The sequence below is a fragment of the Thermobia domestica genome, chromosome 4, assembly GCF_964235325.1.
Source record: "Thermobia domestica chromosome 4, izTheDome1.hap1.1, whole genome shotgun sequence".
Classification (NCBI taxonomy): Eukaryota; Metazoa; Arthropoda; class Insecta; order Zygentoma; family Lepismatidae; genus Thermobia; species Thermobia domestica.
Genome location: NC_137457.1, coordinates 239,153,388 through 239,180,105, shown reverse-complemented (window position 1 = coordinate 239,180,105; position 26,718 = coordinate 239,153,388). Strand labels below are relative to the sequence as shown.

Below are 26,718 nucleotides of genomic sequence, written 5' to 3'. Positions count from 1 at the left end.
AATAGTAGCACATTTAACCAATCAACCGGAAGAAACCATTTACTTGGAATTATATTATTGAATGATTCATTCTTCTACTCAACAGAAACAAATATATAATGGTTCGATTACTTTAATAATAGTACTAACTGTCAATAAAATTAACAGAAGAATAGCAGTATAAACTAACTAGTAATAGAGAGCATTTTCGCAATAATTTTGAATGGTTTTGTCTTCTTTGGAGCGAGGAAAATGGAATTTGTTAGTTTATTTCTCAACTAAGAACGAATTACTTTTAAGGAATGCTTATCCTTCGTCACACAATTTATCAAATATTCTCTTACATTCTGCGAGAAGACGACGTAATTTTTATTTCTCGGAAGAAAGAATTTCTTATCGTTCTCAATAAGCAATTAAGCATGCTTAGATTCTGATACCGCTATAGTGAGATTAAATTTTCATATAAGTTTCATTATTTCTTAGTATTGAGCTTTAAAGAAGATGGAGGCCGGTTTTATGGTTTTGTTCCTTATAGGCATTTTGGTAAGATTAGTAAACGTATCGTTTAATTTGTGCAATAATACAACACTGTAATATAGATGAAATTCAATATAGCTTCATAAGAACTAGGTATGAAGAGACATTATACTTAAACATGCTGAATCCTTAAGAAGCAATTGACATTTTACTGGTATTTTTATGTATGTAGTTCGAAACTTCTATCGAACTTGTGAAATGTGAAGCAATGCTTCTCTGTTTTCACGCCAGTTTGAGAATAATGAATTTCAAGGAAAAAAAGTTAAATGTAATCTTTGAGTTTTACGTCCCACGATTATGCCGGCTAGGCTAAATGAAACGGGGATAATGAGAAATAAGTGCTTTACCTAGAACGACAGGGATACGAACACAGAAACATCGAGGACAGTTAAAATCACGAAGGCTCCTCCTCCGGGAATCGAACACAGGAACCCGTACACCAAAGGCGCACGTGCTAGCCATTAGGCCAGCAGGGAGGACTAATCACTGAGCTACTGCGGTCCCCAATAAATTGCAAAGAAGATAATATTCTTTGAGGACGTATTACCAACGGAAAACCAATTTCTGTTCCCATACAATTTTGATCTGACAAGTAAACCTTACATTTGGGTGAATCGAGTTGCTGACTGAGACACATATGAGAAAGTAGTACTAAGTGTGGTCAGTATTTCAGTGAAGTTGTAGGTGCGAAGCTCCAGGTGTTTAGGAGATACAGTTACCAGAACATCACAGGGAAGTACAGAATAGTCTTCATACAGTTGGAGGTAAAAGCCCTGTAAGACCTCTTGTAACGACAAAAGGTGAATAACCGATATATGGGTACATATTAGGACTAGGGAGAAGTCATAATGTAAGGGTATACCTGACCGCGGCCATCTTGAAATCCGCCATTTTGAATTAAGGTTAAGTTTTTAAAATAGGAATAGGGTCATGTGATACATGATTTAAGGCTCAAATTTAATCAGAAGAACAATAGTGACGTTAATTTTTATTTACGCGCAATTGGTAAAAAGTTACAGGGAAATTAAATATTATTGCAGTATACGTATTAGTCTTTTACCCCACCTTGTAAATTTTGTGTTAATGATAATAATTAAATAAAAAGCAAAGTTATAAAATGTGTCAAGTGTAACTCGATTGCCTTTGTCAGGTGTGCTCACTGTGAGCAGAGCATTTGTACAAGTCATGCACTTTTTTCTGAACTACATACTGATTGTACTAATTGAGGACTTTTCTGGAAGTAAGACCCAATTTCAATTATGACTCAATTCCACTTTGGTCATTTTTCCTTAAATTAGCAACTTGTTTATGCGATAACAAATGCTGATTAATGATAAAGCAAAAATGGTTATAACGTTGGATTTATGGTAAAATTTGCTATTAATAAGATGTGAATGTTATGCGTTTTGTTTAAAACTTTTGTCTGATTCAAATTTGAACATGGAAGCCATCAAGGCAACTCTTACCATAGACTTAGTATTTATCCACCTGCTTTTTATTTAATTATTATCATTAACACAAAATTTACAAGGTGGGGTAAAGGACTAATACATATGCTGCAAGAATATTTAATTACCCTGTAACGATTTTACCAATTGCGCGTAAATCAAAATTAAGGTCACCAGTGTTCTTCTGATTAAATTTGCGCCTTAAATCATATATCACATGACATTATTCATATTTTAAAAACTTAAACTTAATTCAAAATGGCGGATTTCAAGATGGCCGCCGTCAGGTATACCCTTACAGTATGACTTCCCCCTAGTCCTAATATGAACACATTTTTTTGTTATTCACCTTTTGTCTTTACAAGTGGTCTTACAGGGCTTTTACCTCCAACTGTATGAAGACTATTCTGTACTTCCATGTGATGTTCTGGTAGCTGTATCTCCTAAAACCCTGAAGCTTCGCACTTACAACTTCTCTGAAATGCTACCCACATTTAGTACTAATTTCTCATATGTGTCTCACAAGTAAATCTTACGTTTGAGTGAATCGAGTTGCTGACTGAGACACATATGAGAAAGTAGTACTAAATGTGGTCAGTATTTCAGTGAAGTTGTAGGTGCGAAGCTCCAGGGTTTTAGGAGATACAGCTACCAGAACATCACATGGAAGTACAGAATAGTCTTCATACAGTTGGAGATAAAAGCCCTGTAGGACCTCTTATAACGACAAAAGGTGAATAACAAATATATGGGTGGATATTGGGACTAGGGGGAAGTCATATAGTAAGAGTATACCTGACGGCGGATATCTTGAAATCCGCCATTTTGAATTAAGGTTAAGTTTTTAAAATAGGAATAGGGTCATGTGATACGTGATTTAAGGCGCAAATTTAATCAGAAGAACAATGGCGACGTTAGTTTTGATTTACACGCAATTGGTAAAAAGTTACAGGGAATGTTGCAGCATATGTATTAGTCCTTTACCCCACCTTGTAAATTTTGTGTTAATGATAATAATTAAATAAAAGGCAGGTGGATAAATATTAGGTCTATGGTAAGAGTTGCCTTGATGGCGGCCATGTTCAAATCCGCCATTTTGAATCAGACAAAAGTTTTAAACAAAACGCATAAGAGTGACACTTTATTAATAGCAAATTTTACCATAAATCCAACGTTATAACCATTTTTGCTTTATCATTAACCAGCACAAAATTAAATGGGAATAGAGTAATGCAATAGATGACTTCGGGCTAGAAGTTAATCAGAAATACAATGGTGGCGTTACAATGTTAGTTGTTTGATGCTGTACTTGCACACCATTTCGTTGTTTTTCTTGTATCATGTTCACATCTATTTCTCGCTGCAACAATATTTAATTTCCCTGTAACTTTTTACCAATTGCGTGTAAATCAAAATTAACGTCACCATTGTTCTTCTGATTAGATTTTCGCCTTAAATCATATATCACGTGACTCTATTCTTATTTTAAAAACTTAACCTTAATTCAAAATGGCGGATTTCAAGATGGCCGCCGTCAGGTATACCCTTACTATATGACTTCTCCCTAGTCCTAATATGTATCCATATATTTGTTATTCACCTTTTGTTGTTGAAAGAGGTCTTACAGGACTTTTACCTCCAACTGTATGAAGACTATTCTCTACTTTCATTTGATGTTCTGGTAGCTGTATCTCCTAAACCCCTCGAGCTTCGCACCTACAACTTCACTGAAATACTGATCACATTTAGTACTACTTTCTCATATGTGTCTCAGTCAGCAACTCGATTCACCCAAACGTAAGGTTTACTTGTGAGTATTGCATGGTTAACTGCGAAATTAAGTTATCAAGATTGAGCATCGAGATCAATCCTTTCCAACCCTTTTTTGTGATAGCGTCATATTAGTGGGACTCCGGTGGCTCAGTGGTAGAGCATTCCCCTCTGGTTCGATCCCAGCCCCCGCGAAGTGAACTTTGTGGTGGACAAACACCGTGTTCGTTGATTTCTTCGGGATTCTTTCGTTTCCTCCCACTTTTTTCATTCCACCATTTCATTCATTATTCATCAACACAGTCTCCTTTAGCGTAACCGGCATAACCGTGGAACGTAAAACTCAAGGATTTCATTTCATTTTTTTCAACGCCATATTAGTATAAACAATTTCAGAAAACAGATATTCAGTGATGCTAAAATTAAAACATATATTTTATTATAACGAAGATGGTTTAGTTTAAAGAAATGTTCATGCTTATAAGAGATTTAACAAGTGTTATTTAGTAAGCATGTATTCTCACATATAGCCATTTTAATTATACGTAGTCCCATCAGCATCGAAACGTTGTATGTGACGTTTAACTTATTGAGATCAAACAAGCTTCTATTACGATCTTCTCGTTGTGGTTTCAGGGCTCGAAAAGTTAAGACGTGAACTGATAGTGTCAATATACATCATTAAATAAAGGGACAAAATCGTAACATCATTAATGTTACTGACACAAAATTGTAGAAATCAACATCTTTATCACGCAGTTATTATTCATAAAGGAAGGGCGAAATGGTAGTATCGTCTCAATTTCTTCATTTCTTTTTTATTCTGAATAAACTAAAATTCCGAAGATATCTTTCATGCTATACCGCAGCATTTAAGTTGGAAAACTCTGCTTCCGTTGGTGAATTTAATAAGTTCCAATACTAAAAAATGTATCTCTTGAAACGGTAATCAACATTAAATGAACAACAAATGGTTTTCAGTAATTTTTGCTTGTCATGGGCTTTATTTGTACTTATATTGTGTTCTACTCTATGTAAGTAGAGACAAACAGAAACCTGGCAGTATAGTTGATGAAATAACAATGTATTTGAATAAAACTTATAAAAAAGGTTAAAAGATGTTCTGTTATAAAAACGTCTTCGGAGAACTATGAATTCCAAAGAGTGGACATGTAGAGATGCCATTTCTTTAAAGAACCAGTATAGTTTTGTAGTAAGATACAAACGGAAAAAAGTATAGCAAAGTTTCGGGGAATTCAAAAGAATATAATAGGTTTGACGTCGAAACATCACAAAATAAATACCGGTAAGTACTAATGAGGAAGTAGGAAAACCCTTTGCTTTTCGGTACCGAACAAGATTAGGTAAATTTTAGAAACAAAAGAGGGTCAGCGTTAAATTATTTGAACCATATATGCAAATTTAAAATGATTTAAAATTGATAACCGGAAATATATTTTCATTGCAAGAGAACATAATTATAGATAAAAGAAACGTAAAGATGTACATATATATATATATATATATATATATATATATATATATATATATATATATATATGTGTGTGTGTGTGTGTGTGTGTGTGTGTATAAAACGATGAAAACGATGTATACAGAATCAAGTGGTAAGGAAAATTGGTGGAAGATAATAATAATAATAACTTGGGAGGTAAAATTGACGTCTTAAGCGATGTGCTAAAACATAATAATAAAATTAAGAGGAAAGTAATGAAGATTAGGCAAGACAAGTAATAAAGACACTCAAACACATGATATTATGTCTATCATTTCCTCTTGACACTAACAACGAATAACTAAAAACGTAAATTTTTACTAATGTTTTAAACAAAGAGCAGATATATATTTTTTGGGGTTATTACGTAAATGTAAAAAATAATCCTCGAAAATAGAGTATCTGAAGTAAAAACAAAATTGACAATTTTCCTTGAATAAGTTTCACAGAAATATTCTACTAGGAGAAAAACAAACTAGTTAATTATTGGATACATGGAATTTATAGAAAACAAAGTCTCAATACATCATTCTTATTCTCACCCATAAGAAAAGGTAATATTGGTGAGTAACAGTGGTATATCTTACTATCGATGTTAATAGATTTAGCTAGATCTACCAGCAAGAGAACTTCATTAAATGCTATTAGGAGAAACAAAATAGTCCGGTCCGGTAATATTACAATACCAATTGATTGATAAAGTGAAAAAATTGGAACGTCTATAACAGAAACATTCAGAAAATAATTATAATTCTTTATCTTAAGTCCGACAATTTCTTTTACTTAATGAATAAACAATGTGAAAATTAATCTGTTGTATATTTCCACGTTTAGGACGTAAGATCTTAATCGTACTTTTAATGCGATTATTAACGATATCCATGGTATCCGATCTCAGCCTAGATAAGAAGACGACAATAATGTTTAAGAATAATTAATAAGCATTTTTTATTTGCCTAAAACGATTTTAACAAGATCCAATTTATGATGTGAAGTTTCTTGCAAGTTTTCATCATCGGGCAGCAACGGCATTGGTCTTCAAATATTTGAAACTACTATAATGCACTATATCATTAACCTTCTGCCCCTTATGAAACAGTATGTATGTATTGAACACCATATAAATTATAATATTGATAATAATATTAATACGAAACTCACCTTGGTGTACGCAGAAATACATTTTTCATTTGCTTTGTCTTTATTTTCCAGAGTTCACCATTAAAAGGAGTTATTATTCCAGGTCTATGGGAAACCATAAGTAAGTTACCTCCTTAGTCAACTGTCTATGGTGCAAAAGAAAGTAATTAATCAATTACTGAAACATAATTTTCATAAATTAGCTTGAATTGAAAAGGACATATATTTGCTACGATAATCTACCTACGACTTCAGTTTCAAATGTTTCAATAATGCTAATGGTTTACTAGTAATATTATTTGTTTTAGATAAGTCGATATACGGAAACAACAAGTTTTCTACTTTAAAATACTTACCCATGCTGTATGTAAAATGTGACTTTTTTTTACTCCTATTCCCAACATAAACCTTCAGTTATAGACTTTCAAGTTTAAAAATATATCTAAACACATATAAGAATTAGGTGTAACAGTCATAACTTTATTACATTGATCTGTCTTATTGAGAAAAAAATGAAATGAAATCTTTGAGTTTTACGTCCCACGGTTATGCCGGTTAGGCTAAAGGAGACGGAGTCTTATTGAGAGATGTAACAGGTTTTTGTATACTATAAATTTATTTGAACATTTTTTTAATTTTGTATTTGTTGATATAAAAAAAATGTTGGGATTCCAAACGATAACGTAATGAGAACTGACAGATTATTACCCATTCATACAATAATTTTATCTTAATATGTGATCCAAAAGAAACACATTACCGAGTAATATCAAAATACAAAGATAATAAAGGTTGAACTTAAATTTAAAAAAAAAAAAATAATAAATTGCTACCCTGTAATAAATAGATATGTTAATTAAACTTTCTTTTTTATTTTCAACTGCAAAACTGCACAATTGAAGGACATTATGAATATTCGCTCTGTTGTTTAACACACATGACGAAACCACAGTAGTTCGAATTAAATCGCTATATGGCAAAGCAATATTTTCATATCGAGCAGTGTATACAAACCTTTTCTACGACAAAAGGTAATTTGGTAAAGCTTAGAAATGTTCTAGTAGTGAAGAGGTACGGTTTTTCACGAATGTAGAAATCAGTTTTGCTGGGGTGACCTTTTCTATTAATAACAAAGGGTAGAATTAGGAATGTTTTGTTTTAATAATAGCTAATATTAGGCGTTTTGAATTAGCGGCAGAATTTAATATAAAAAAAAACATTATAACACAAGACTCAGAATGTATATCTATAAATTATTCAAAAAACTATATTATTTTAAATGTTAGTATTTTGTGTAATAGGGATTGAATGGGAAAAGTGTCATTTCTTTCTTTTTTCACTATTTGCCTCCTTTCATTATCATTAGTTTATGTAATGTATCATTAGTAGATTTGAGTTATGCTGTGATTATCATGCCAAACCTGTTGAGTTGTGTTGATTTTAGTTTAGCGTTCCTTTCAGCAGCGAGGCTATATGAGACGTGTTCCTACTGATTAACGCGGAATCCGAACCCCATGAGCTCCCGCCGGGAATCGCCACGCTAAAGGCGCGTATGCTAACTGCTTAGCCACGAGGGAGCTCCGTTACAAACCAGATAGCTCCAATACACTATAGAGGGTGTTACAAAAATGTGTCACAATATTTTTGAACAAACTCTCTCATAATAAAATAAGAAAAGGCTCATATGGGTTTGTGCTCAAAAGTGGATAGTTTCGGAGTTACAGGCTGCCAAAAACTTGACATTAGTAAACTTTAAAATTTCATGGCACCACTACTATGGGACATATCGCAATCGGCTCAAAACATCACTGAGGAACTGGTATGTGAAGTACCCAAATAAGAATATTTACGAATGATGTAGTACTTGCACACCAATTTTTACAGAGGTAGTTGGAGAGTGATCAAGTACTCCCAAACATCTTCTCTAAAATGATTTTGCAAGTATTGAAGCTCCTGAAATTTGAATATTTGGATAACTCCCACACTAGGATCCGACTACGATCTGTCCTATAGTAGGGAACTAGGGACCTCTAAAGTTAATTTTCCACTTTTACGCATTTGAAGTGAATCTTCAACTACAGTTAGTTATTATTACCTCAAGGTTTTTATATCATATTGATTAATGGACTTATCCTATGGTGATAAGGAAGTTCAAAATAGAATATCTCATGAACTTTTAACATTACACTTTCATTGAAATGTGTATCCTAAGGGAGAAAGAAGGTTCTAACGTCTTCCATTAATCGTTCCTCACAGTGCAAAGAATGGATATTTAGCCTGGTAAATGAATAAGTAAATAAACAAATAAATACGTTTTTATTATCAAAGAATTTGACTTAAACTTCACTTGACTTGCAGCAACAAATGACATAATTTGTGGTCCCGAAATTATTTATTCTACATTTTGTTAAATATTCTAAAGGAGCATTCATTATCAAGCATCACTTGTTTCAACTTCATGTCGTCCCTCGATTGATATATGTTCAATGTTTTAGCCATATTGCATTTAAACCAGAATTGAAGTTTAACCTCCTCAGACCTTGGTTATCATGTGTCATACCTTAGATTTTGCGTCTTATTATGAAATGAATTGTTGAGACGGTGCTACCTGATTTGTATGACGCCTGTGAAACTCTGCTGCTGCTTCACGATGAATCGTTCCAGCTGCATGAAGGAGTAACATTTCAGTTTCTTCTTGCATTGAACACACTTAAGGTCCTCAAAACATACGTGTCACAAATGAAATCGCTAACACAGAACTACTCTCATTTCATCCACATTAGACGGTCGCATAAAACATCCCACGAACAAATAGCCGCATGGCACAGGAGCTTCGATTGCTATATACTAATTCTAGCACTGCACTCTGGTGATAACGATCAAATTCACTCAGACAAATGATCCGTATACGTACAGCTTGCGACCTTCCCAATTTTGTTCAAGTGTAACAGACACCACCAGTTAATTGAATTTGCTGACCCATTGTTCCTTCTTCAGTAAACAACATCGATATACTGCCCTGACAGAGCTTAGTGCGTAGAGTCAATAGCAGCAACGCATAAACCAATGGCTATACCCTAATCACAATTTACATAATCATACTACTACTCCTACTACTACTATTACTACTACTACTACTACTACTACTACTACTACTACTACTACTACTACTACTACTACTAATAATAATAATAATAATAATAATAATAATAATAATAATAATAATAATAATAATAACCATATAGAAAAGAAATTTACACAAGCAAACACCAGTGCTAGACAATTATATGGACACAAGGAATGACATGATCCAGTTATCCCGACTGCGGTTTTCCATGGCTTTCTGCAGTCCCACCAAAGGAATGCCCGGATGCCCACTGCCCACGGCTGCTGAATTCCCTACTCCTCATCTTACCTAACTGGTCTGCTGTGACTTCACTGTATGAAGCCCGAACCATTCCATTAGCCCTTTCCTTTCACACATACCTTTATCAATAAATCAAGTGTAGAACCCGGCCATAGAAACATGTAATTTCGGTTCAAATATTGGCTTACGCATGCTTACCTCTCATAGTAAGGCTGTCAAAAAACGACACGACTTATTTTCATTTGTTTTTCTTCCTCGTATTTCTCCTCTCTCAAACCCCTTCCTTTGTGGTGCTGACTCCACTGTCGTGTGCACTGCAAATAGGTCTTCTCCTTTGTTCTTTAATTTGTTCCCTTTCTATTCTCCTTGGCCCGGAGTATTTCACGCTCCGGATTGTTTCATTCCATCTTGTCCTCCACTGACCTGGCAAAGTTGCATTTTTCTTTATTATTGGGTGCTATAACAGCGTCGAGCTTTAACGTTTGGTCCGATTACGAAAATTCCACCATTTTAGATTGACATCCCACACTTGGCAATCAAAATGCTCTCTTATCATTTTTCATATATTCAATAGTACAATTTAATATACCAAGTTGGCCCATGGTAATGGACTTTTGAATCGCTCGGTATATCTGACTACGAGTATTATATATTACGTGTGATAATGATGGAATGATACGAACGTGCGAAATGTGACACCAGATTTTTTCAAAAACTATTAAGAATAAAATGTAGAAAATAAATTAAATGCTGCTAGTCCGTTCTAGGAGTGTGAACTTCTAAATTCAGAGTTCATACAACATAAGTAAAATGTGTATCTCTCAATTTTCAATCATATTTTCAAGTAATACTCCTCCTTTTCTTGATATCCTTCATAAATCATGAATTAGTATTTTATACAAAATTTGGACTGCTGCGTCATGCTCTTTTAAATGTGAAAATGATGTTTATTATTCAGGATGGACAAGATCTTCATTTCCGATTTTTCCAGATGTTTATGACTGTCCACCGATGTAAATATACCGCGTTTTTAATCAGTATAATACATAATTTATTTAAAAAATATTTTCAAAATCAAAGTAGAGGCAATTTCCCTCCTGACCTCCTCAAACGACATTCCAGCTACAAACTTTTATGTGAAAGATATAAACAACACATGTTAGAATCAATTGTTAAATCCGCCAAATAATTAACTAACATAGAAACGGTTGGAAAATTACAATTAAATAAATATTAAAAAGTCCTATAACTGATCTTGAAAATGCAAACCAAATTTGAAATTCCACATACAAAACACCTATTCTTTGGTTTGGATATGTTCATATTGTAGCCGATAGTATAAAATGGTTATAAACACTACTTCCTATGAAAACACTTGTTAACAAGTAACACCTTACGTTAGAGGAAAGCACAAGATAAGATAATTCAAAATTTATGGTAATACTCATGAGATAAATAACTTCTAATAATGTCGAGTACAATCATTGTTTTCAGCATTCGAGGATTTTCTACACCACATCAACACTTGTGATGATATCAATTATATTTGATGTGTTTGTTTTATATATTATGTATAATATAGGTCATATAAAGCATTTATAATTTATGTTGTTTCAGTGGTATATGAGCATAACTATTTAATCCGTACTTTCGGGATCGAATTAGTAAACAAGTAAACAAGTTCTCCTTGTTACTAATCTGTTATGAAATGTTGCGTTCATTAGTTTTGTTGTATCTATACTTTAAAAATTAGTTGCAATTTACAACATTTTAGGGCAATAATGGCGATATAACACTATCCTAGTGGTATTAATGATCAATATGTTCTTTTGTCTTTTTGAAAACTACGTCTAAGTACAAGATTTGTGTTATGTTTCCGGTGCAAATACTCAGCTTTGTTTCCAGGAGTATTCTTACATCTTGATTGGGGTTTATTTTACATAATCTGTCCTCTATCTGCGCAGCTTCTGTCCAACAAGAATCTTAAATCTTAGATAAATTACAAAACAATGAACAAAACATCCGTTAAATACTCGATCGTGGGCTCTCGTGTTTGGAATTTAAGATTTTCGGACAAAAAAATTCACACGTATTCCAAATGCATTTCTTAATTCGTTTATACACAAATTCCAATACTAATAGAAACACGACAAAGCTAAGGTATATTAGTAATGAAATGAATTGTAATACAACAAACACCTATAATCATAACACTGAACTACGCCACTGATCCATGTACTTGTATTTATCTTTCTGGGAAATTTTAGGAAAACTTTCAAGTAGTAACATGAAATGCAGGACTTTTCTAAAAATAGATTTGGAAAATAAAACGGAATTAGTAAGCAAGTAACAAATGTTAATATATCCCAAGATACAATCATACCAGAGAGCTACTAAATACTTCAGTAAAGCTCATAAAGTTTTTAATAGTAGTAAATTTAGTGACATTTCGGGAATCTACTTTGAGATAGTGGTCCTCCCACAAAAGAAAATAAAATAGCTCTTGGTCATATTAACCAAGATAAGGAAGTTACATATTTTTAACATTTTTGTGTCTTATTATACAATTTTACATTTAAATTCCAAAGTTGTCTCCATTTTACCTTGAACATCGCATACTTCAAACCAATGAACAAAGCACGAACATATTCAAACAAATCTTTGTAATACAGTGACCGTAAAATGAGGTACGTATCTTTGGGCGGCAACCTTTTTCACCCGGAATCAAACCACGTGATACAAATAATTTCAATTTGCTATTTTACATATGGCGAGAACTCGCCGAATAAATGTTGTATGATATATGCTTAGTTTATCTCACATTAAATAATCGCTTGTCAGGGACCCGTTTTCACAGTGTTGGTGGAATACTTATTAGAACATGCTATTGGTCGGTAATATTGGAACTTATTTTTTAAATCGTATAACCGCCACAAAATTTCTTCGATCAATAGTATGTGGTGTGTACAACGGATTTCGCTCATCAAACTTTCACTTCAGATGACAGTCATAAACGGTGACGACACTGGCTGAATCGTGATCTATATCTAAAAGTGTTTAAAAATCCATAGACGGCTTCTTGCTTGTAATATGAGGGTGATTTTATCTTATCATTCGCCGTTAAGATAAGATCTTCACTGGGATAGTTAAATTGTGCCGAAGGTCATGTAATGCACCATTAAGTTGTTCTTAAGTACCACCATTGTTTAATAGAAAATGTGGTGTTGTGTTACACTAGAATGAACGCTGTCATGCCACTCAAAATAAAGTGAAGGTTTTTTCATGACTTGCAGTGTGAAACACTTCTTCACCTATTGTATTACCCTAACATATTGCCAGATCCTCGATGCATCGAATAATCCTTGGTACGTTAGAATTTCACTATTTACCTAACAATTCAATGTGCGCTTGAGAGACTCGTGTCGATCCAGACTAGATTTTTCGTATTATGGAATCAAATCGTCGCCTAAATAATGGCAAACTTTAGTGACAGCAGCCACGGGCTACTTTAATTAAACATGTATTAAACATTCTATTCTATGGTCCTTCTGGAAACCACATATCAGTTGCACGTTCCAATCGCACCTACAGTATTTTAAAATAGTGTTAGTTCTTAATGAAGATCACATTATCTTTCACATTGTGTTCAAGAAACAGTAAATTTCAATAACTAATTGTGTTTTTGACAACAATTAATGCTCTTCCTTTTATGTTAAATAAAATGATTGTACTTTCTTGTATAGTATGTAACGTGCCACTATGTGCTCCGTCCTAGGGCCGCTGGTTGTAATAACCAGGACAATTATTAGAATGCGGGATTCGTAATTTCTATGTATAATGGCTATATTTTGCAAGTAATCATTTAAAATTTCCATGAAGAATTATCTGGAGTTATTCTATATTTAGAGTGCATTTCAGACTAGATCTAGCTTAAATATTACCATTAAACTGCTATTATCTTCATAAATTAAAAAAAAATTGTGATATACTAAGGTAATTTGGATAATTAAAAGTAACTGATTTTCTAGCTTGATAAATTTTATAACAAAAATCATGAAAAATTAAATATGCAATACAGAATAATATATAATTAAATATCAACACTTTATAAGCAAAATTGAAAATCCAAAAAATATATATATGAGATGACTGGTAAATATGAAATCTGCACAACTAGTATACAACTTTCGGTAATAAATCTAATATATATAATAAATATAATACCTCCTAATCCTTATAATTCCAATATGAATTCAATATTTGATCTGCTGGAAAATTTTAACAATATATATAGAGTATATTAAATAATCAAGTTTTAACACTCACCGAATTAAATATGCTTTGAACAACCATCAAAAACCTTCAGGAGGACTATTTCGAATAACCTCTGTTAACACGCTTTTCATATTATCACACTAATTATTGATATTTCGGTATAGAAAATAGAACTTTCACATATATAATTGGTTGATTTTTTGGTAGCTTTTAACAAATTCACAAAATTCTTGAAATTTATATCACGATAATTATTCAACTATACCAATTTCTTGAAAAACCGCTAAAGATTCACTTTAAGCAGAGATAAACCTTGCCCAGTTCGACATATCGTTTCGAATGGCTGTTCAAACTTCCTACAGCTCATTCGAACGTATGTGTTTCAAAGATTTCCGCTAGAGGCGCTCTAGTACCCTGAAGTGTAGGTACTGAAAGCACAACCTTCTAGGATATCATTGACATAACTTTTTTTGTTTTTTTTATAATGTGATCTCATCACACGTAACAAATATCGCCCTCCCGGCTATAAAAAGTTGGCACAACTTTTTATTTATATTTTAAACCATAATTTTAAAGTATTCTTATTCCAAATTTAATTATGAATAGATAGATTCTGTTAATCTTGCTAGGTATCTATTACTATTAACTTCTACCAGCTAATTAATCAACTACTGATTCTAACTAACCATCACTCTTACTCTATTCACTACATACCAAACGAAAAAAAAAACTGAACTAAAGAAAAAAAATTCCCCCATAAATTCAATCACACCACCTAACATTCTATTAGCCCCAACTACTCTAGTTAGTTAATAAGTATTAGTTATTACTAATAGTCCCTATCTATTCATAAACTTTTACAGAATTCATTCTCAATATTTTTCTATATATATCTTCAGGAGGTAATCCTACTCTTTCTTTTGAAATTAATTGCAGTAATAATAACAATATTCATAATATTCATCAAACATAGCACCATCATGATTCCACTCAATCTTGCGCCTTGTTACATATGGTTGAGCTTCGTTACATATATTCCATAAAATTTTCCATGGCGGAATTAGGACAGATACAATTTTTTACAAACATTTTTGGGACATAGATACAAGACATCCAGATCTGGAACACTAACAAAAACATATATTAGAAACACATTAAAATATTTTAAAAACAATTTAATATATTATCTCTACTTATATACTGTTTATCTGATTAGATGGTTTGTAAGATTTTTTTTTTATAATTCTGACTAGATTAATTATTTCTACTTTTTTTTAACTTCAGTTGGGAATCATGTTCAGAAATATGCTTAATACATTTAATATTTATGATGCATTTCCTCTCCTTTCTCTATACTTCTTTGTCAAACTAACATGACTCTTACGGATATCTCTGGGATTATCTACATTAACAACTCTTATGGTATTCCTACCCAGAAAACATTCGATCTCGAATGGTCCACACCATTTCGCACACAAAGATTTTGTTCTTTTATCTTTCATTGATGATAATACCTGTGATTTAATTAATACCTTGTCCCCCACATTATAATCATTATCTAGCCGGCGTTGATTGAATATTTTCTTTTTACGTTGCCATGCTCTTTCCATGTTATCTAAAGCTCGATTCCATAACTCGGGATCCCTAGGATTCAAGTCCAACATACTTATTTTCCATTTAATGTCCAGTGGATTACAAACATTATAATTAAATACTAAATCCATAGGACTGCATTTCGTATCCTCATGGATGGCATTATTGACAGAAAATTCTATTTCCCACAATCCTTTATCCCATGAGCTTTGTTTCTTTCCAAAATATATTCTTAATGAATTTTTTATAGTTGAGACGTATTTTTCACTAGGATTTGAAGCCGGGTGATAAGGGGATATACTAATATCCTTAATACCATTTGCATAAAGAAAATCTTTGAATTTAGCCGATGTAAATATTGAATGATTATCATGACATATGCTAAAAATAAATCCATTTCTACACATTAATTTATATAACTTATTAATCACACTTTGTGACGACAAGACCTTAATTGGTTCTAGAAATACTCTTTTAGAAAAGGAATCGACAACTATCAAACAGTAACGTCCTGACTTACTTTCAATTAGTGGTCCTAGTAAATCTACTGCCCAGAGTCCATTAACTACATTCTCATACTTAGATACTAGCTTTCCAGTAGGTTTTCTATTATGGCTCTTATTTAATTGACAATCTGAACAAGTGGATACGTAATCTTTTATTTCCTTTAATATCCCATTCCATGTAAAACGAGCACAGATCTTAGCTATTGTTTTATTTATACTAGCATGAGAACCTGGCAAAATATTTGAATGAAAGAATTCTATTATACTAGGAACTAATTCCTTGGGCAAACATACTTTGTATGGATTTCTTATGGCTCTTGTTTTCTTACATAATATGCCTTGGATTAATTTATATCCTTCTACTTCCCTTTTTGCTTTTAATTCCTTAATAATATTACCTAATTCAGGGTCCTTTAATTGATGTTCTTTAATAGATATATTAGCAAAAGGCATATTCCAAAGGTTAATTAGACAATAATTATTTACCTGTTCGGAATGAGAAAGTTCAGTTTCCATTTCCTCAAAATTATTCTGATCATGTAACCTTGAAATAAAATCTGCTGTTATATTCATATTAGAGGATATAGATTTTACATCAAACGTAAATGCAAATAGTCTGTACAATAATGATCCATAACGTTTAACCCTTTTCATATTCCTCAAGGCATACACAAGTCCAGAATGATCCATTCTTAATTCAAAAGGTTTATGCAAGTAAGTACTAAAACGTTCCATAGTTTCTATAGCTGCTAACATTTCTAGCAAGTAAATCGGCTTATTAAAGTCATGTTTCTTTAGACGTCTACTATAGAATGCTACAGGTACCAAGTTATTATTATCATCATATTGTTGTAGGACTCCCCCTAAACTTTTGAGACTGCTATCCGTATTGACAATAAACTTCTTATTTAAATCGGGTAGTTTTAACATTACATGATTGGCAAATAATTCCTTAATATCTTCCAATGCTTTTTGTTGTTCCGGTCCCCAAACAAATTCAGCAGAAGCCGCCCTTAAACGTTCAATGGGTTCCATAACCTCATGGAACTGCGGGACGAACTTTGCATAGTATTGTAAAAAACATGATAAAGAAATTAATCCTTTTTTTGTCTTTGGAGCAGGTAACTTTCTAATTACTTCTAACCTTGAAGGGTCCATGTACATTTTCCCATTTTCAATAATAAAGCCTAAATATGATATCTTATTTTTAAAAAAAGGTACATTTCTTTGTGGATAAAGTTAAACCTTTTTCTTCCAATAACCTTAAAACTTTTTCCAATAATTGCTTATGGCTTTCTATATCTGAACTTTTGCAAATTAGGTCGTCCATATACCATTGAACCCCTTCATCTTTCAAAGGATACAATAAGTCAGTTAATATTTTAGATAATACATGACTCCCTGCTGCCAAACCAAAAGGTAAGACTTTATATTCATATAAACCCCTATGCGTAAGAAATGCTGTTAGATGACGGCTTTCCTCTGTTAAAGGTATGGTTAAATATGCTTTCCGTATATCAAGATGGCTAAAGATTTTACCATCAGATAATTCAGACAATATGTCTTCTATCCTTGGTGTGAACTGAGTATTTAAATAAAGATGACGATTCAAATCAGAATAATTAACTATTAATCTCTTTGTTCCGTCATTATTATTTACTAAAAAACAAGGGAAAGCATAATCACTGTTACTTGGTTGTATTAAATCAGCCTTTAACATCTCATCAAGAATTTTATCCATCTCTCTTTGAGAACTCCGTGATAACGGGTAAGCCTTCTTACGAATAGGAGTGTAGTTATTTAACTGGATTTTATATTCAAAGTCTTTAATTTTACCAACATGTGATGAAAAAACAGAAGGATATTTACTAAATATCTCGTTAACATACCCTTGTAATTCAGGATTAGCTTCTAATACAACAGGAACCACCCTCAGTGGACTATCCATCTGGTCCGACTGGATGTTGGGACTGCTATCCATAGATGGACTAATAGATGTGGCAACACTGCAAAATCCCTGTGCTTTATCTCCCGGATGTCTACCTCCATCCGTATCAACAGTCTGTACTGTGGACCTTTCCACCAAGTCTGAGTCACGCAGAAATAATTTAGAAGTCTTATGGTCTGGTTCACTGTAAAATAGATCACACGAACGAGTATCTCGATTTAAACAAAGGGGGTGGGTTTTTAATGTATAATGTAACTGTATATCCACTCCTTCCAAAGGGAGAAATAATTTATTATTCACTAAATCAATGTTCGCTTTCAAGAATTTTAGTTCATTTATTCCCAGTATAAATACTGGTTCTAAATTTTCAACTAGGAAAAACTTTAGTCTGTAAACACGATTTTTAAACTTAATGGGTATAACTACGCACTGATCCAGTGTTAACTTTTGTTTATCAACACCTATACCAATGAACTTCTCATTTATTATCTTCACTGGGTAGTTCAACTGCCGATTCCATTGAATAAAGCTTTGTCTATTAATTAACGATGCTGTAGAACAAGTATCTAAACCTCCTCTAATACTTTTACCTAAGACAAATGCATCGACAAAAGCCGCAGTCAATGTTCCCAATGAGAAAGTATTTCTATTTTCACTTTTATTTCCATCAGCACTAATTTTAATCCCATCAATAGTATGTTCGCTTTTATTATTATCTTCTATTTGTTTATAATTACTAAAAGAATGCAAATCCTCTCTATATAATGGTTTGCTATTCTTACTGCTGTTCCCTCTAGAGCCGACATTGCTTTTAAAGTTTCCGTAATATTGCTCACGCATTCCTTTTTCACATTCCCCCACATTCACAGGATTCACATTGAACACCATATTCTTTTCTCCCAAATGTTCACTATTATGTTCCCCTCGGGATCGAGTCCGGAGCCCCTCCATAGGAGTCTTCATCCGATCTTTATATTTCGTATATATGTTGTAACCCGCACTACTATTATTGTTTCCACCTCCTAACAAAGTTCTTTCTAAATCTGTTTCTTCCCTTTCTGGAACTTCGGACCTCTCACTTTTAGTCTTTAACCGTGACCGTCGACTATTCCCTGCAAAGCGTCTTTTATCATTGCCATTATTATATCTAAACTGTTTGTTATTATCACCCACACTACTAGGTAAACCATTAGTTTGAACTCCGGTTCCTATAATCTGAGTCGGACCCCTTAACCGGTCACTAATAGCTGCAGAGCGTCTTTCCGAGTTCACATCTATATTCAATTTAACTAACTGTTTATTTAAAAGGTACTGTTTGTTAGAAGCACAGTTTGCAATGCGATGTTGTCCACCACAAAAATAACACTTAATCTTATTTCTCGTATTTTCACTTTTTTCCGAATTCCTCACCAGTGCGGTATACATTTGTAAATTACGTTGATATTTTTCGTATTCCATAATATTACCCATAAGATCATCTAATGACATTGGATAGCTATATCTATAAATTTCAAATTTAATTTGAGGTTGCATCCCCTCCATAATAATATCCAACAATTCACTAGATCTACTATCATTTATAGCTCCGTAACATATTTCATAAGCATCACAAATATTATTAACATACTCAAGCAAATTTTCTTTAGGTCTTTGTATCACCTTCACATAACGATTTATGAGTTCTCGCCTACCTAAAGGAGTTATTAATCTACGAAACAAATATCCTGATATTTGCAACCAATTATTAGTCATTTCATACAATGCTACTAGCTCCTGATTTAAACGACCTTCAGCTTTACTCAAAGCTGCTATCAAAACAGACTCAACCGGGAATATTTTTAATTTAATTATTCTAAGAACTGTCACTAGAAATTGAAATAACTGTATATCGTCTGTTCCATCTGTTCTTGGGATATACTGTATTTTCTCATTAAACAAATTACTGGAAACACTTCCATTTAATTTATCAGCCCGTATTTGGAATGGCATAAAACTATTAACCAAAGGTTCGTTACCTGCATTCATTTCTTTTGCCACTATCGAGTCTTTATCTACAAAAGGATTTGTACTACGCTTTTCTTCTTTTTCTTTTATGACAGCTGTTTGCCCCAGGTCAATAAACGGGTTTGTGTCTGCACTGACACAACTAGCACTATCTACAGACATAAGCGGTTGGAACTCGTTATGCAACATTCCACCTTCTGCTAAACTCGCAGTGGTGTTGCTAGCTATAGACAATGACTCAACCATTTCGCGGGGTTTATCTACCGCAGAAATATGTACTGACCTTGACTCCCTTCCGGAATCTAAATACGATAAATCCCATCGTTGACCTACAGTCTGCGGTACAACAACTCCAGAATTTCCATTTTCAAATCCATTCAAAAATAAACGTGGTTGATTTCTTTCTTCCTTAAATTCCATCTTAATTACCAAGCAAACAAAAAGAGCTATTCTAATGCAATTTAAATTTCGAAAATATTTACTATACCTTACGGTAAGCGACAACCCCTTAACAATCATTGACAGTTTTATTGCTATAGGCTATATATATTTTACGTACTCTGAAAATACTGACATTTAATCAATCCTAACTGAACTAATTGTAATATCCTCCTTAACATAATTCAAAATAGATAGATATATACAGATTGATCCTGAAAAATGTCCATATATTTAATAGCTTACTTAACAAGTTTCCCACCTTAGTCAGATTTTGCCAAACAAAACCCCGCAATCTTAACTTGTATTTTACTTCGTTTTTTGAAGTTAAGATTCGAAACGATATGTTTGTAACGTGCCACTATGTGCTCCGTCCTAGGGCCGCTGGTTGTAATAACCAGGACAATTATTAGAATGCGGGATTCGTAATTTCTATGTATAATGGCTATATTTTGCAAGTAATCATTTAAAATTTCCATGAAGAATTATCTGGAGTTATTCTATATTTAGAGTGCATTTCAGACTAGATCTAGCTTAAATATTACCACTAAACTGCTATTATCTTCATAAATTAAAAAAAAAAATTGTGATATACTAAGGTAATTTGGATAATTAAAAGTAACTGATTTTCTAGCTTGATAAATTTTATAACAAAAATCATGAAAAATTAAATATGCAATACAGAATAATATATAATTAAATATCAACACTTTATAAGCAAAATTGAAAATCCAAATAATATATATATGAGATGACTGGTAAATATGAAATCTGCACAACTAGTATACAACTTTCGGTAATAAATCTAATATATATAATAAATATAATACCTCCTAATCCTTATAATTCCAATATGAATTCAATATTTGATCTGCTGGAAAATTTTAACAATATATATAGAGTATATTAAATAATCAAGTTTTAACACTCACCGAATTAAATATGCTTTGAACAACCATCAAAAACCTTCAGGAGGACTATTTCGAATAACCTCTGTTAACACGCTTTTCATATTATCACACTAATTATTGATATTTCGGTATAGAAAATAGAACTTTCACATATATAATTGGTTGATTTTTTGGTAGCTTTTAACAAATTCACAAAATTCTTGAAATTTATATCACGATAATTATTCAACTATACCACTTTCTTGAAAAACCGCTAAAGATTCACTTTAAGCAGAGATAAACCTTGCCCAGTTCGACATATCGTTTCGAATGGCTGTTCAAACTTCCTACAGCTCATTCGAACGTATGTGTTTCAAAGATTTCCGCTAGAGGCGCTCTAGTACCCTGAAGTGTAGGTACTGAAAGCATAACCTTCTAGGATATCATTGACATAACTTTTTTTGTTTTTTTTATAATGTGATCTCATCACACGTAACAAGTATTATAGTTTTAAAGCTATTCTGGAATGTTATCTTTAAATTAGAAGGAGTCTAGAGTTGTCCATTAATTTTTTAGCACGTGATCTCTAATTATGGTAATTTCATTTTTCAATAATTTATAGATTTTTTTCACTTCAGGAGAGTCACAGATTGATGATGACAGCTCCAAGGCAACAGATTGTAAGAATATTGGTATTTCTGTCAATCAAAATTTTAATTTTAAGAATAACTTTAAATGGATCACAATTATTCATAGTACTGCAATGAGTAATGAGTAAATCTTTTATAGTCAATATATTTTCTAGAAAATGTATAAATAAAACATTATTCTTAGACTAGAACGTATTTTAACAATTAACCAGTAGTTGATAAAATAATGATTGGCATTATTACATATGTTCCTACGTATATATGCATCCGTTCATTTAAAAAGTTAACTAAACTAACATAGTTTTAAATTTATTAACTTACTTGTTTGATATTTCCAGAATCATAAGGCACTACTACAGGAAATTATGCATTTACTAATTGAAGATATAACGTAACAATATCTACTAAGACTAATATAACTATCAGAAATTTATTAGAAACCGGCAATAAGCATTAAATCTCTAATCAAATATAGTCTCTCTATCAAAAACCTGTTCATTATAGCTTCTCTACTACATATAACATTTAAAAATCTATTTTATATAAATTATGTGTTAAATTTAATTTAACTTTTGCTTTAAATTTCCGAAGAAGTATTATTTTTCACAGACTTCAAACTGCATGAATAAGGTAAAAATACTTACACTTAATTGCTCTAAGCAACAAAAGAGAATACAACTATGTCTAAAGTAGTTATTTAATTTAATTTTTAAAACCGATTTCCTTCCTACTACCTTCTTAATTTTGATTTGTTTCCAAGATGAATCTTTATTATTTATATTAATGCTTATATTGATGAATTGTTTCATTGTATTCTATTGATGTATATTTTATTAACACAAGTATTAATTCTTTATTTCATTTGAATATAGACGAATTCAATGACAAGCATTTGTCCGTAAGTGGTGTATTTGGTAAGTAAATTTATTTATAAATTTAAGAATTGCATTAACAGACTTTCACACAAGTCTTAAGGTCCTACTTAAGTTGGAAACATACACAGTATCTGAGAATTACAAACTGAACTGAGATATAGTTGTAGAGACTTGCCTAGTCTTTTCATGTTTTGTGAAACAGGCGATATTTTGGATATTTATAAGTGAGGGGGAAGGAATGGAAAACTGCTATCTTTACTATTGCTCACGTAAATCAAATCTAGAATCTCCCACTTCTGACATGCCTAAAAACTAATAAATTAGTTTTATTTCATTTGTAAAATACAAGCGTCCTTAATACACTCATTGTTTGCCTTAACGAATAGTGTGAACATCTGCTTGGTGATACATTCTCAGTAAGTATGTAGTCATGTGTGTGTGTGTGTGTGTGTGTGATTGATCTCTTGACAACATAGTGAAAATATGAAGAAGAAGAAAAATAATCACCTGATAAAAAAGAAAGGGGCAAAAGAACCTACCAATTAGACACATACGTAATCAGTTAAGTAAACGAAGGTGAAGATTGAGAAGCCAGCGTCTAGTTTTTGAAACAAACACTCTTGTGTTTTTTTTCCTTCCGTTGAAAGAACTTTCCTACTGAATCGACTGTTTCATATTCTGTTCTTTGTTTTCGATATCCGTTAAAGGAAAGTTCGTAAAACCAACGGATGAGTGTAATACTCTTGAGTGTATTCCTAATCTTGATTTACTTCCTTCTTTGGCACTATTACGAAATCTACTAATACATTAAAAAGTAAACTATTTCTGAATTAAAATGTAACTGTTTACGTATTTTTTTTTAAATTAGGCAGTATATTTAAGTATTTTTGTAAGTAACTTAAAGTGTATGTGTGGTTATTGATGTTATTGTGTTACTGATCATAATACATTCTTAAACACGTAAATTATACTGTGAGATGCACATACTTTAACACATACGCATATTTTTAGATATTTGAAATAAGTAAACAACTGAAGTATAGTCACTTTCACAATTTAACATTTCCATGCACTGAAACAATGATGTGCTGTGAAAAGTGATATTTCTATTACTTAAACTTGACTTGTATAGATATCATCATTATTATATTCACTTATATGAATGAATGAATTCCATATGAGGAAAGTGGATTTTACATATTACGTTATTACATAATGTTACTTTTCCAACTGGTAGGTATAACACTGGAATTTAATACAAAATGGTCCATAAGTACATAAAACATAAATACCTCATTTGAACAAGAATTTTTGGTAATTGTATCGATCATTGCTCAAAAAAAATATTCTCCATTTAAACAACCTGTGGCATACTATCATTTCATAATGCCAGTTTAATTACACCCTAAGGGTGATGACAAAGGAAACATAATCGTTTCTTTTTTCTCTGATCACAATAAACTTAATAATCAGCAATAATACCAAACATCGAACTTAGACCGAAGGATCGTCTTTAAATTTCCAGAAATCTATCTTCAGGTTTTACTGATATATCGTCTCGTGATGAGATAAGGTACACAAAAATTACATATTTACATAGCATTTACCTGTAGTTTTGCATAGCAACCTCTACGGGTACTGTGGTAACTATCTCTATGCTTTACACCAAAGTTTGTGATCATAAATGGTATTCTGGTATTACAGACATAATCTTTTGGAACATTCCATGATAATCTTTTGGAACATTATGTTATTTCAAAAGCGGTTCAAAAGGTTACACACAATAATTAGCTAGCTAGTATAATTTCCATTCCAAAAGAAGGAACTGGAAACTAATAGTATCATATAAAATAATTCTGCTTTATAAAAGAGTTAAGGGCATAATACATTATATCTTTACATGGTTTTCGACTTCACTACACACTAAATAAAACTGATTAAATATTTGTCCGTTTGAAGTTAAAAGAAGATGATAAGGAAATGTTTTGTTAAATAAGAAGAAAAGAATGAATGAGATCTCCATCTCATATGGTGACAATTAAGCAAAAAACACGTGATTTTCTAGAACTATTATGATATAAGTCTTCTTGATATCACATACCATTGCATTAGCTACAAACATTCAACCTGAAAATGGTACCCAATGAATAATATTAAACTGTTTAATCTCAAAAATAAAACATAGCGGAAGGCGTTGTACCTTTGCAACAATGTACCTTTGAACACCTGTGCTTTGCTCGAATTCAGAGCTATCTAGGAGCAGTGAGTAAAATTCGTTTGAAAGATTAAATATAAAAAGCACTACAAACGCGTTTGGCTGTTGGTTACTGAGTGTTGTGCCGAGTAATGTTCCTTTTTCATTTTGTCACCCCTAAAACGATTTTTTTGTAGTTAACTTTTGTGTTTTGTGCTCTTCGGTTTTAGCAACTTGTGATATTTATTTGTCCAAACTTGGGGTAGAGTCACTGGTGAATACAGTAATATTTTTAGTTTTAACATCTGTTCAATATTTAAGCTATCGCAGAACTTTTTCTCATAATGGTGGCCCTCTTGTACCTATGAAAATTAATGCATCGTGTACCTTTGAACGATAAATAATATTGTTTGAAGCTGCACAATGTAAGTAGTTAAAACTATTGATATATTTTATATAGGTTAGGTTAGGATATAAATTTATTAATTATAATTTTAAGTAGTTTCTATATATTCCCTTATTGTTTAATATAATGTTAAGAGTTGTATATCCTCAACTTTATTGATCACAAGTTTTTCTTAGAACTTCTCTTTAATTTTTAATTTAATTAATAACATTTCAATTCTGGGGAATTTTTTATAGCTAAACAATTTATAACTGTTATTGCAATTTATAACTGTTAATATTTATGGCTTCTTTTTATTTTATTGCCTCAGAAACGTTGTAATTATCACTTTGTTCAAAGGTACAAGAGGATCTGTTCAATGGTACACAACCATAATGTACCTGTGAACAAAACGAAAATGCTCTTGGTATAATCTATAAAAGCTGATGTAATTATGCAACACGTTTAAAAATCATCCCATTTGATAGCAAAGAGATGGCACTTCAAGTATACGACAGACATTTGGGAAAAGTGCTGAATATTAGCACCAAAACTTCGAAGATTCTAACAGTGTTCACAAGTACAACGTCTTCCCCTACAATTAAAGAATATTTATGTAATTTATATGTGGTGCTTCCATATACATAATAATGATTTTGATTCAGGTGTACAAATTCAAAATAAACAATACAAAGAGAAGTTATTTATAGAGGTCGAGAAGACGCAAAATATTCTTGTGGTATCATGTGAAAGGAACCTATTATACTTAATTGAAACTTTACTCATCAACTGGTTGTAGAGGATAAGGGCTATTATTATCAACAATCTTTAAGAATAATATTAGTACCATGTTCTTCAGTAATATAGAAAAGTTACTAAAGAACCAATTTTTGTATGAAAACAACATTACACAAGTAAGTGTTATGTAGAAATAAATTAAATATACTAATTACAAACAGCAAATTACTAACTGTTATTTGGGCCGACGATCTGTTAACATTGCAATCTGTATTGTACAGTAGGCTAATTGCTATAAGTCGATGACTAATTACATTTTTCTTAAAAAATCTAGAGATAAAGTATAGGTATGTACGAGTTAATGAGATTTACTCATTAGTTCAATATTATAAATACTTAATTAACATTTAGGTTAAAAGGCAAGTACATGACTAGCTTCCAAATTATAATAATCCAATGGAAATCTAC

The 26,718-nt window shown here is 32.0% G+C and overlaps 1 protein-coding gene across 2 annotated transcripts in view; it reads left to right on the top strand.

Moving 5' to 3' along the window:
* Window positions 1–370: 370 nt before the first annotated feature.
* LOC145683464 (uncharacterized) overlaps window positions 371–26,718 on the top strand; it is a 42,600-nt gene continuing 16,252 nt past the window's right edge. Inside the window, exons 1-4 of one of the 2 annotated variants that reach the window (XM_081754797.1) lie at window positions 378–522; window positions 6,460–6,508; window positions 22,047–22,088; window positions 22,931–22,972. In XM_081754797.1, the coding sequence (XP_081610923.1) occupies window positions 481–522; window positions 6,460–6,508; window positions 22,047–22,088; window positions 22,931–22,972 (175 nt within the window). In that variant the 5' untranslated portion in view covers window positions 378–480. Of the gene's footprint in view, window positions 523–6,459; window positions 6,509–22,046; window positions 22,089–22,930; window positions 22,973–26,718 lie in introns of both variants that reach the window. The other variant, XM_081754798.1, reaches the window with a different exon arrangement.